Source organism: Polyodon spathula, chromosome 1, assembly GCF_017654505.1.
Source record: "Polyodon spathula isolate WHYD16114869_AA chromosome 1, ASM1765450v1, whole genome shotgun sequence".
Lineage (NCBI taxonomy): Eukaryota > Metazoa > Chordata > Actinopteri > Acipenseriformes > Polyodontidae > Polyodon > Polyodon spathula.
In genome coordinates, this window is record NC_054534.1 from 113,746 (window position 1) to 126,984 (window position 13,239).

The 13,239-nt window shown below is 42.4% G+C and overlaps 1 protein-coding gene across 1 annotated transcript in view; it reads right to left on the reverse strand.

Annotated features, from left to right (window-relative positions):
* Positions 1 to 752: 752 nt before the first annotated feature.
* LOC121304074 overlaps positions 753 to 13,239 on the reverse strand; it is a 152,462-nt gene continuing 139,975 nt past the window's right edge. The window contains exon 4 of the mRNA XM_041235068.1: positions 753 to 1,262. Coding sequence (XP_041091002.1) covers positions 1,067 to 1,262 — 196 coding nt within the window. The 3' untranslated portion in view covers positions 753 to 1,066. The remainder of the gene's footprint in view (positions 1,263 to 13,239) is intronic.

Genomic DNA, 13,239 nt, shown 5'->3' on the forward strand with positions numbered 1-13,239 from the left:
CTGGCTATTGTATTGTAATGGGCAGTGTTGTGTGAAGATGAGCCTGGCTCTTGTATTGTAATGGGCAGTGCTGCGTGAAGATGAGCCTTGCTCTTGTATTGTAATGGGCAATGTTATGTGAAGATGAGCCTGGCTCTTGTATTGTAATGAGCAGTGTTGTGTGTAGATGAGCCTGGCTCTTGTATTGTAATGGGCAGTGTTGTGTGAAGATGAGCCTGGGTTTTGTATTGTAGGCAGTGTTGTGTGAAGATGAGCCTGGCTCTTTTATTGTAATGGGCAGTGTTGTGTGAAGGTGAGCCTGGCTCTTGTATTGTAACGGGCACATTCATATAACAACACAATATAAATCCATATTGTTGAAACACTGCCCAGATAAAACGCCTCAAGAGGTTTTGAGTCATAGCGGATGTTGTAAACTCTGTTTAGTTTTTTAACTATTCTAATGCAGTGGTTTGTTTAATGTCTTTGCTCTGATACCATAGTAAAAGCATAGCCATGTGTAATAAAGCATTGCACAGTAAAGCACAGGTAAGCATTGTAAAGCCCAGGGAGGAATGGTAAACAAAAATGAAACGGAAATGATGGTGAATGTGTAGAATAACAATAAGAAAAGCATGACCTGGAAAATGAATGTGCAAATTAGTGTGATAAACTTTCATAAGCGTAAGTGTAGGAGAGCAGTGATAACCTTGATCAAATTAAATTCACACTACCCAACAAACAGAAGAGCAATGGCATTTAAACTTGTGTAATAAAATACTTTATAGATCAGTTTATTCCATGGTTTGAAATATAGCATTCACAAATTGCTAGAATTCTCTATTATTTACAATAGTTCTTAATCATTTATTTTCACAGCTGTATTAATAATTAATTTTAAAAATAGAAAAGCTGGTGTTCACCAAACCCTTGCTTCCCTGTGCTGATGAAAAGTCCCAGATAGCAATCCCACCCCATTCCAGCAGGAACGTTTATTAAGTTTGTTTTTGTCTTTATTTTACCCTGTACCCTCAAAAGGGGGTCTTTATTTATTTATTTTTTTAATCCCATGGTTCATTGTCTTGGTTCACAAAAACCAGAAACATTTGCGTTTGGACTTTTTGGACTCCGTCTTGGTGGTGGGCGTGTGTTTGGGCACTGGTGAGTCTTCTTGGCGACTGACAGTCGAGCCCGTCAGAGGAGAGCTCTGGCTGGACTCCAGATCAACGACCCTCCATGTCCTCTGGAACTGACCCTCCTGCATCCTGAAGTCGTGCTCCACACTGTGAAGAAAGAAACAGACAACACCACTCATCAGAACAAAGCAACACAAGATACAAACGAGTGGAGGCCATTTGGCCCGTAAGCTCTCGTCCAGTTCCTACAGAATTAGTTAAATCATCTCAAAATGTTGTCAAATTGGGTCTTGAAGGATTGATGATTCAGTATCAACAACATGCCAAGGTAACCCATTCCATACCTTAACATTTACACAACAAACTAGTTTTGCTACTATCTTCTGTAACAGATCATGCAGTCCCCTGATTCACTCAATCTGTTCCACTTGTACAGTGGTAATGTTGTTATTCTGGGAATGTGGAGGGAACAGGCTGCTGTAACAGATCATGCAGTGATTCACTCAATCTGTTCCACTTGTATAGTGGTAATGTTGTTATTCTGGGAATGTGGAGGGAACAGGCTGCTGTAACAGATCATGCAGTCCCCTGATTCACTCAATCTGTTCCACTTGTACAGTGGTAATGTTGTTATTCTGGGAATGTGGAAGGAACAGGCTTCTGTAACAGATCATGCAGACCCCTGATTCACTCAATCTGTTCCACTTATACAGTGGTAATGTTGTTATTCTGGGAATGTGGAGGGAACAGGCTTCTGTAACAGATCATGCAGACCCCTGATTCACTCAATCTGTTCCAGTTGTACAGTGGTAATGTTGTTATTCTGGGAATGTGGAAGGAACAGGCTTCTGTAACAGATCATGCAGACCCCTGATTCACTCAATCTGTTCCAGTTGTACAGTGGTAATGTTGTTATTCTGGGAATGTGGAGGGAACAGGCTGTAACAGATCATGCAGACCCCTGATTCACTCAATCTGTTTCAGGACAGTGGTAATGTTGTTATTCTGGGAATGTGGAAACAGATCATGCAGACCCCTGATTCACTCAATCTGTTCCAACAGTGGTAATGTTGTTATTCTGGGAATGTGGAGGGAACAGGCTTCTGTAACAGATCATACAGTCCCCTGATTCACTCAATCTGTTCCAGTTGTACAGTGGTAATGTTGTTATTCTGGGAATGTGGAGGGAACAGGCTTCTGTAACAGATCATGCAGTCCCCTGATTCACTCAATCTGTTCCAGTTGTACAGTGGTAATGTTGTTATTCTGGGAATGTGGAGGGAACAGGCTGCTGTAACAGATCATGCAGTCCCCTGATTCACTCAATCTGTTCCAGTTGTACAGTGGTAATGTTGTTATTCTGGGAATGTGGAGGGAACAGGCTTCTGCTAACTATGAATCAAACTCCCCTTTGCTCTTCCACAGTGTATAGGCATATATACAAGATACATGAAGATCATCATTACAATGAATACATGAAAAAAATCATTCATGATTAGTGATGCCATTTTGTGATTCTCTTTTGTTCTGTGGTTTTCCACTTTCAATTGAACTTCCCAGATCAGTTTAGCAAAAGCTTCAGTACACACAAGTTTCCTTCAGGGAGCGATAGTGAATGATAACTGCTAGCTGCACCGCTGAATCATTGCTGAATTGCAGCTCTAGTTGAAGTATACCACCAATTGCATAGGTTTATATATATTATATATATATATAGATATATATATATATAGATAGATAGATAGATATAGATAGATAGATAGATAGATAGATAGATAACTTGCTTGCGAATTCTCCTGAAACTACTCTTTCAAAGAGTGCAAGTGAATGAAATGCACTCCAAACCTGATTAGAGGTAGCCACTGAATACTTCTAAACATGTTATAAGTAATTCAGCCTAAAGGTTTATAGATTCATACCAGACTGTAATAGGATGGTTTGTTACGTGTGTAGGTTATCACTGAACAATACTGAGGCAGACACAGACCACTGGGTGTTGACACACCACACAGGAGCGCAGATTTAATTAACACAAGTGCTGACACTAGCGTACCAGCAACGGTAGCCCTAGTGTCACATTTAATAAAGAAAATAAAACAAAACGAAGCTAAAAATAAAAGTTTGCTACACAGACGAGCTCCAGTCTCACTGAAAGAGACTCCGGCTCCAGGAACCTACTACACTGAGAAAACCCTCTCTATAGACTGGGATCAGCCTCCCCTAAACTAACCTACTTCTGGGCTGCCGGAGTCCCTACATCCTCACAGCGGCTCCTGCCTCTTCAAACAGCCTCGGCTGGGAAATGCCTTCACGAGCACCGTCTGTGGGACAGACCCATTTGCTTTACTGTACTGTTTAACTTTTCCAAGTTAAAGGTTTCTCCTCACACTGCAGTTCAATGTTGGTTTTTACGCAGGATCATTGGTTACATGCAGTGCATGTTTCAGATCTACTTGGATCAGTGTTCTTTTCCATGAAGATAGTGTTAACATTTATATTAGAAAGTGTTGCATGGCATGATCCTAACAACAACATTTCAGCTCACATTTCACTTATGATGAGTGAAAAGTTCAAACTGACACATTGTGGCAGAGTGTATTGTAGTGTGGTAGGAGGGAGGTATGTGAGTCTGAGAATCACACATAGTTTATATCCTGTGAAGGTCAACAAGATAATGATAAGGGGTTAAGAATCCTTATAAAAAGCTTAATTGGTTTGTGTTTAATTGTATCAGTGTTTCATGGAGCCAGGATTAGGATCACCTGGCTCAGTTTAATTAGCTACACCTGGTTGCAATAAGCAGGCAGGAACATAAGCAGGTGAGAATGGTTGTTCTGGTGGCTGTAGCACAAGACCCAGGAGGAGGAAGCCTGGAGGACAAAAACCTAGAAAAGGTATTTAATATAAGAAGATTGTGTTTAAAAAAAGCCCCAGTAAACAGATTAGCTGTCTGGCTCAGTTAAGGATTAAAAAGTGAAGTTCGTACTCCTCGAAGAACTTGGGTTATTGTTTATTTGTTTGTTTTTTTGTAAATCAAAATAAACATACAGACACCACCCTGTTTCACCTGAACTGTGGGGTTTTTGATTATTTTTTTACCAGAGAAGACAGTGTGCAGGTCCCACATGGTGACAAGAACCCCCCCACACACACACACACACACATCCACCTTGTCACACAAATATAACAATGGGGATGACAATGGTCAGTACGAAGGGCACACCAGAACATCTTTTAACTGAAGATTGAACGAAAATACAAAGAATAAGACAAAGCCAGATACACAGATTCTGTATGGAACCTCCACAGCTGCTGTAAAGAGACACAGATTTTGTATGGAGCCTTGTGACAAAGTGCCCACTCCTGTGTGTATTTTCTGTTATATGTTGCATGTGGTGTGTTAAATGTTGGTGTATAGGCATTGATACACGGGATATAAATGGGTCTATGTTTCTTGTGTGTTTAAAAATGTATAATTGTATTTAGGCCCGGGATTGTACATCACTTCACGTGCATTTAAAGTAGTTAATATGTGAGCACGAGGTTGTATATAATTAATTCACGTGCTGGGATTCAAGTGAATAATTAATTGGTAACTGAATCCCAGCACAACAGTATATATAGATGCACGTTTTACTCACTCAGGGTTGTTGGGTGTTCGGTGAATAGGGAACGGAAGAGAGAGGAGGAGGAACCAAGTCAGAGTTTGTTATCAATTGCTATTGCGTGCTGGTGGGACCAGCATGATAATTGTTTATTTAAATGTTTGTTAGCATATCTATCTGCTCACTGTTTGTTAAGTGTTATTCCATTTTTGTTTGTCTATTTATTTTGGCTTAAAGTGCCGTGTCCTGTCTTCTGTTTGTTTAAACCTTTTATTTTCAATAAACGGGCACAAGCAAGCGTCTCCATCATTTCACCTCAGCTGCTGTAAAGAGACACAGATTCTGTATGGCCTCTCTACAGCAACAGCTGCTGTAAAGAGACACAGATGCAAAGCAACGATTAGGACACAAGTATAAAATGTTACCTCTGTAAATATGTACATTTTCCATGGTTATACCATTGTTTTCCATGTTTTACAATAGGCTTTTCCATACCTCTCTGGGATCTACAATGCTTAGCTTCACTTTACTATGCTCTTAACGATCATGCTGTGTGGAAGGTTCATATTTTGCACATACGTGTAACGCACACCTGTCTGCACATCTGTATTTGTATTTTATTGAATAGCTGAATGCATGGGTTACTCAATTCCTATTGATTGTTGTGTCCAGTTCTGCCCTTAGTAAATAGTAAAAGCATAACAGAGAGGTATGGTAAAGCATATTAATAAACATGGCAAACCAGGTTAGACTTTGGTAAATGCGTAGCATAATCAAGGGGAAAACATAGTAAAACACCATTAAAAAACAGCTCACAAAGCTGTACTTTTTTTCCTTTTTAATATAGAATACGTGAGTTTTTTAGCCTTTTGATGCCTCATCAATGAGCAAATCCTAGAATGGCCCCAAGCTGATCTTTGAAGTGAGTCTCTGGAGAATCGTCTAGTCGATACTCAGCCTTTATCTGCAAGCATGCCTGCGCCCCTCTGTCAGCATGGTTTAACACAGGGGTTCACTGCTGCAGTGCCTCAGTGACAGCGCTGGCTCTGAACTGCCAAATATAAACTGTTCAGTCTGTTCCTAACAGAAATTAACCAAAACAATTCAATAACATTCAGCCTAATTTCATGGATTCTTAACTTGAATATGTCTTTGATATAATACAATACTATATATGATAGTAGTCTTAAACATACATCACATTAATACCTCTGCAGGTGAAATCCTGTTTAATGAATGTAAAAATCTGATTCTTAATGAGATTTCTACATTACCGCATCTGCTTGCTAAACTTTGTGATTGTGTTGTTTTTTAAATAGATCATCAAATCTCCTCTTAAAGGTACAATCAGATCTGTTTTCCTTCTCAGATGCTGACTGAGCAGTTGTTTACATGCCCCTATGGTTAGAACCCTGACCTCCTGCCTGCATTAATGGGTCAGCAAGCCTGTAGCTGTAAGGGTTGGGCAAACAGGCAGACACAACTCTTATGAGAGGTGTCCCTGAAGCACTTAAACTTACTGTTCTCTGTTGCTAAAAAATTTGTCATTTTCCATTAAATTTTTTTTTTAGTCTAATCTCAGGTCTACAGAATACCCCAAGCAAACAGAAGCCAATAAATCCAATTATTTTAATCAGTGACTAAGACTAATAGTGCCAGCATGACATCTCAGGATAAAGTAATGATCTCTGACAGCTCTTAACTCCTTGCTGCCATGCTGGGACTCATAGCTGACAATATATTTCATGTATGACTTGCTGAATCACTCTGATTCTAAACCACGGTATGCAGAGGTTAAGTACTGTAGCATTACCAGATCCCTAGGTTTATTTTATATGTGAATCTTAGTAACAATGTAACAACATGAACCTAATGTCATTCATACAGTAAAAGACAATCTTGGGTTGGAGGAATATGGAACATAATAACAAAGATGTCTCTTGCTGGTTTGGGCAATAATATTAAGCCATAGGTTAAGGTATTTGATCTGCAGCCAGGCTTAAACACAAAGGTTAATGGCCAGGTGGTTCTCTTATGAGGATCAGGAGCATGGACAGCAGTTCTTCTGAAAGAGATTCTGCATCTTGAATGGGTTGGCTCTTCTGAAGGAGATTCAGCACTTTGGATAGTGGCTTTTTCTGAAGGAGATTCAGCACCTTGGACAATGGCTTCTTCTGAAGGAGATTCAGTACCTTGGACTGGCTGGTTCTTCTGAAGGAGAGTCAGCACCTTGGACAGTGGCTTTTTCTGAAGGAGATTCAGCATATTAGACAGCGAACAGTGGCTTCTGAAGGAGATTCAGCACCTTGGATGAGCTGGCTCTTCTGAAGGAGATTCAGCACCTTGGACAGCTGTTTCTTCTGATTGAGATTCAGCACCTTGGACGAGCTGGCTCTTCTGAAGGAGATTCGGCATCTTGGACAGCTGTTTCTTCTGACTGAGATTCAGCACCTTGGACGAGCTGGCTCTTCTGAAGGAGATTCGGCATCTTGGGCAGAGGGCAGCTGGTTTTGAAGCCCCACTGATCAGTTCAGCACACTGGACAGCAACTGTTGGGTCATGCTGGATTTTCAATACATGCTCCCTAGCAATTGGTCGCCATTTAAAAGCAGGAGCTTTTACAATGGTTACAATGGTTTGATGGTTGAAGCAATGACCTCTCCAACAGTAAAACAATTCTTCAGTAGGCATCAGTTGCTAAGATTCAAACAGTGTACACCTTCAAACATTTCTGGCACATTGGTATCCTACCTGTCCTCCTGATCTCTTCAGTCCTTGGATCTGGGTCTGCTCTGTGGCCAGGAGGCCCATGCTGTGCTCATAGTCTCTAGAGCACCTTGCTGCAGCGCATCAGGGATTCCTAGACTATGACAGTTCTTAAATCGTTAGACTTATTTGTTTCACATACCTTTTAATTAAATACCATTTTGTATGGAGATATGGGATGGCCTTGGTCATCAAAGTTGCTAATAAGTTGGATAATGCTGTTGTTTTTGTTGTTGTCAAGTAGGGGAACAAATGGTTTGAATTTGCAAAAAGTCTGGTCAGCAGTTGACAGGTCACATACCTTATCATCTGAATTTATTTTAATGAAATTACCTTTGTCCGACAGCCTTTAAGTTGGGTATCTGAAACATGTTTAACAGAAATGAAAAATGATGCTCACAGTTCTGTGTATTGGTCTGGCAACATGAATTTGTTGATACAATGAATGATTGTGGGATCATATCCTGACCTAGACAATCTGCACAGGGTCACCCTGTGTGTCATATGAAGGAGGACTTTGAAAACATTGTGGATAAATTGCAGAGTACCAGTGATTCAGTCACATCAAGTGGACCAAAATGCAGACTAGAAAATCCTGCAGATCTGTACTACCTTAATCCTGATTGCAGCGTACCAAATGGATGATCCCAGTAATTGGTTTAACTACAGAAACAAGTGGCACAAGAGGGGACTAACCTACAGCTATGATTTTGCATCACCCTATAGAATTAACACATTTTGCTTCATGAAGTTGAATGAAACCAGCTCAATAATGTTACATTAATATATGAAATTGCACACCGCTTTGTAGTTTTCCATATACTTAACAAAAAATGGACACATTGAAAAATATGACATTTCGAAATCTAACATGAAGCACTGTGCTACTATTACGGCTACCTGTAGATTTTTGTGATATCACTTTGTAGTTTCTTTGATTACATGATAAAAAAATTAAGATTAACTTCTGGTATGCTGCAATCGCTTTAGAAGATGCTGTGATGAGTCAAAGGGGTTTTCGGTCTGTGATTCAGCCTCCCGACAGTAGATGGCATCAAACCAACTCGGGACTTCCCTTACCAAGATCTCGTGACCATGGCAAAAGTCATCTTTTGAGGGGCGGCACCTTGGTGAGGGGCGGAAGTACGAGTATGTAAATTCCAGCCACTGGAGTCAAGTGAAGGAGAAGGACACGTGTCGGTTGGGGATTGGTGTTCCACTGACTACAGAGGCGGGACATTACATACTAAAGGGAACGTACTACTGTGTTCGGGGTTGGTCCGAAAATAAAGTAGGCGGAGTAACGGGTGAAGGGAGAGACTGGTTTTGTGCAGCGGGATTTTGAAATACTAACATTTCTTTTGTCTTTTTTTTGTTTATGGTCACCACGAAGACAAATTAAAGACGAGTCATCAGTTTGTTTTGGATTTCACCCCTGCACTCCTTCCCTCACACCATTTTGTTTTTTTGTTTGTTATTTAATCTTTTTGTTGTGTATAGAAAATAAAAATAAATTATTTTATTTCTGTACACATAAATTACTGTCTGGACATTCCATTTAATACACTCTCGCCTCACACGTGGTGTCAGAAGTGAAAATGGATCCAGCTACAGTTTTGACAATGTTTAGGGAGCAGGAGGAGAAGCGAGAGGAGAGAGAGACACGGCACCTGGAACAGCTCGCCCAGTTCTTGGGACAGCTGGTAGAAAAACTATCAATATCAACATCAGAGAGAGCGGTTGCCCGGATGTTTGCAGCTCAGCCTAATCTTCAGAAGATGACCTCGGAAGATGATCCCGAGGCTTTCTTGATTACGTTTGAGAGAGTGGCAGAGGCTGCAGAGTGGCCTAGGGAACACTGGGCCATGAAATTGGCACCCTGCCTGACAGGGGAAGCTCAGGCAGCATATCGAGCCCTGACGGCCACGAATGCAGGGGACTATGTCAAAGTTAAAGAAGCCATTCTCTCACGCCTCGGGATCACGGAGGAAACATACCGGCGCCGTTTTCGGGAATACCAGCTGTCCAAGGGGATGCGGCCCCGGGTTGCGGGACAATATCTTTTAGATCAGTGCACCCGGTGGCTGCGGCCAGAAGAACATACACCCCAAGAACTGGTGCAGAAAATAGTTATAGAACAGTTTGCGTCTATACTACCGCCAGGGAATCGAGAGTGGATTAAGAGGAATAGACCTACCACTCTCGAGGATGCCCTCCTCCTGGCGGAGGCCTACGAAGACGCAAACGAAGGTGCCGGGTCAGACCCCACTCCTGCCCCTAAACTAACTCGGACCAACCAACCAATGAAGCCCAGAGGGGGTAACCGGACCTTCAGACCATGGAGGTCGAGGTTAGCCCCATCCTGGGCGAGAGAGAATCCCCCTAACCTGCCGGTCGCGGACTCGCAGGACAGATTAACTCCGTTGATGCCTCCTAACCAAGTGTGCTACCAATGTAATGAGCCTGGACACATTGCCAGGAATTGTCCAGTAATAAAGGTGGACCTGGCGACAAGATCCTGGTCAGCAGTAACAGGTAGGAACACTGGGGAATGTCGGGAGGGCCCTTATCAGTTAAGAGTACAGGTCGGGGGAAAGAGTACTTACGCATTTGCGGACTCTGGGTGTGCACAAACATTGATTCGGCAAGCTCTCTTGGATGGGGTAGCCTGGGAGCCACAGGGTAAAGTGGCTATCTCCTGTATTCATGGAGAAACTCGGGTTTATCCCACCACTAAAGTTAGACTTATTGTAGGTGATTATTCAGCTTGCGTTAAAGTGGCTGTAGCGCAATGTTTACCATACCCTGTTCTCCTGGGAAGAGACTGGCCGTTTTTTGATCGTATTTTAGGTCGGGAAATGGTCTTAGTTTCTACCAGGGGACAATTAAAGCAACAGGAGAAAACAATTGGCGAGATTTTTCCGTTGCAATCCGACCTGTTTAACCCTAAAATCCGCCCAAGAAAAACAAAAAGAGAGCGTCGGGTGGAAAAATATGAGGGAACTCTGAGACGACAAGGGGAGGGGTCTGACACAAAAGTAAACCAATCGCTGAAACGGCAAGGAAAGGGAGTAGGTATTCAGTGTAACCGGGGCTGCGAGGTTACTGAGGTGGAAGGTCATGTAATAAAAGACACTCCTCTCTGTGTACCTAACCATTGGGACCGAGATATTGACTTGGGATATGAACAACAAAATGATCCCACGTTACAGTATGCTTGGAAACGGGTTAGATATATCGAGGGGAAGGATATGCAGGAAGGACAACCGGTGGTATTTCCGCATTTTTCTGTATCTGGGCACTTATTATATAGAATAACCCGGGCTCCCGGGACGGGACAGCTCGTAAAACAGTTATTGGTTCCTAGGCCTTTTCAGTCAGAAATCATGAGATTGGCGCATGACATTCCATTTTCAGGTCATTTGGGAACTGAAAAGACTCAGGAACGAATTCTGGCCCGGTTTTTTTGGCCTGGGGTTTATGGTCTGGTGCGGAAGTATGTATCGGAGTGTCCTGAATGTCAATTAGCTGCCCCTAAGTCAGTTCGCCCCGCACCTCTGGTTCCACTTCCAATTATTGGGGTACCGTTTGAAAGGATTGGTGTAGATTTAGTAGGCCCTCTGGAGGGAACAGAGTCAGGATATCGGTATATTTTAGTAGTAGTGGACTACGCAACGAGATATCCAGAAGCTGTTCCCTTACGCTCTATGAATGCAATAGCTGTAGCGAATGAATTGGTAAAAATATTCTCTAGGGTGGGAATCCCGAAAGAAATTCTCACTGATCAGGGCACTAATTTTATGTCAGACTGTATTCAGCAACTATATAAATTATTGAAAATTCGTTCAATTAGAACCTCAGTTTTTCATCCACAAACGGATGGGCTTGTTGAACGATTTAATCAGACTTTGAAAAATATGTTGCGCCGCTTTGTAGATCAAGAAAAACGCAATTGGGCTAAACTGCTTCCCTACTTGCTCTTTGCAGTTCGCGAGGTACCACAATCCTCAACGGGGTTTTCCCCGTTTGAGCTCTTGTACGGTCGGCAGCCGCGGGGTATCTTGGATCTCATAAGAGAAGGCTGGGAAGAACAGTCAAAGGAGTCTAAAAATGTAGTAAAATACGTGTTGCAGTTACGCGATCGCTTAGAATTAGTCGGTCGATTGGCACATGACAATCTCAAAGCGGCACAGCAGAAGCAGCAACAAAGCTACAATAAAAATGCAAGAATTCGGAACTTTCGACCTGGAGATAAAGTGTTGTTATTGTTGCCCTCATCGGAATCTAAGTTGTTTGCTAAATGGCAGGGTCCCTTTCAGGTTATTCGAGCAATTGGTAAAGTCAATTATGAGATCCGACAGCCTGGGCGTCGGAAAGAAAGTCAAATTTATCATGTTAATCTCCTGAAACCGTGGAAAGAACGGGAAGTCCATTTTATATCTCCTGTACAGGAGGGAGAGGATTTTGGACCCTCAATTGAGTCAGAGTCAGCAATTGAGGTCCCGATGGGGGAACAATTAACTCCTGATCAGCGTGAAGAGGTAAGCAATCTAATTAAAATGTTCAGTGATGTGTTTTCTAACGTGCCTGGAAGAACGCATTTGATCGAACATGCTATTATCACTCCGCCAGGTCTAAGAGTTAGACAGAGACCGTATCGCATTCCAGAGAGTCGGAGAGATTCTGTTCGAAGGGAGGTGGAGTGTATGTTGAAACTTGGGGTAATTGAACCTTCCCGAAGTGAGTGGTGTAGCCCAATAGTACCAATAGACAAGCCAGATGGGTCACTACGATTATGTATCGATTTTAGGAGGGTGAATGCTATCTCCAAGTTTGATGCATATCCCATGCCTCGAGTAGATGAACTCTTAGACAAACTGGGGCAAGCTCGGTTTATTTCAACTCTGGATCTGACGAAAGGATATTGGCAAATTCCATTAACGAAAGCCTCTCGTGAGAAAACGGCATTTTCAACCCCAGAGGGTCTTTTTCAATTTTGTACTATGCCGTTCGGACTTCATGGAGCGCCTGCTACTTTTCAGAGACTAATGGACAGGGTTTTACAACCTCATCGAGAGTATGCAGCTGCGTATATCGATGATGTAGTCATTTATAGTTCTTCCTGGAGAGAACATTTGACTAGATTAGAAGCCGTCTTACAGTCTCTGAGGAGGGCGGGGCTCACAGCGAACATGGCAAAGTGCGCTATTGGAAAAGAAGAAACTAAATATTTAGGTTTCATAATGGGTAAGGGTAGAGTGAAACCGTTGGTTTCAAAAGTCCAGGCTTTGTTGGATTCACCGGTACCTACCACGAAAACCCAGGTGAGATCACTGTTAGGGTTGGCTGGTTATTACCGCCGCTTTATTCCACACTTTTCCACTATAGCCGCCCCTCTCACTGATCTCACTAAAAAGAACGCTCCAAATAAAATTAAGTGGAGTGCAGAGTGTCAGACAGCCTTTGAATCTATTAAAACTAATTTGAGTCAGGCCCCAGCATTAATAAGCCCGGATTTCAGCCGAGAGTTCGTCCTGCAGACAGATGCATCGCAGACTGGTCTGGGGGCGGTTCTGTCCCAGGAGAGAGATGGTATAGAACACCCGATACTATACATCAGTCGGAAGTTACTGCCCAGAGAACAGAGGTATTCGGTAGTGGAGAAAGAATGCCTGGCAGTGAAATGGGCAGTGGAATCTTTAAAATACTATCTTCTGGGACGACCCTTTGTACTCATCACAGATCACGCTTCT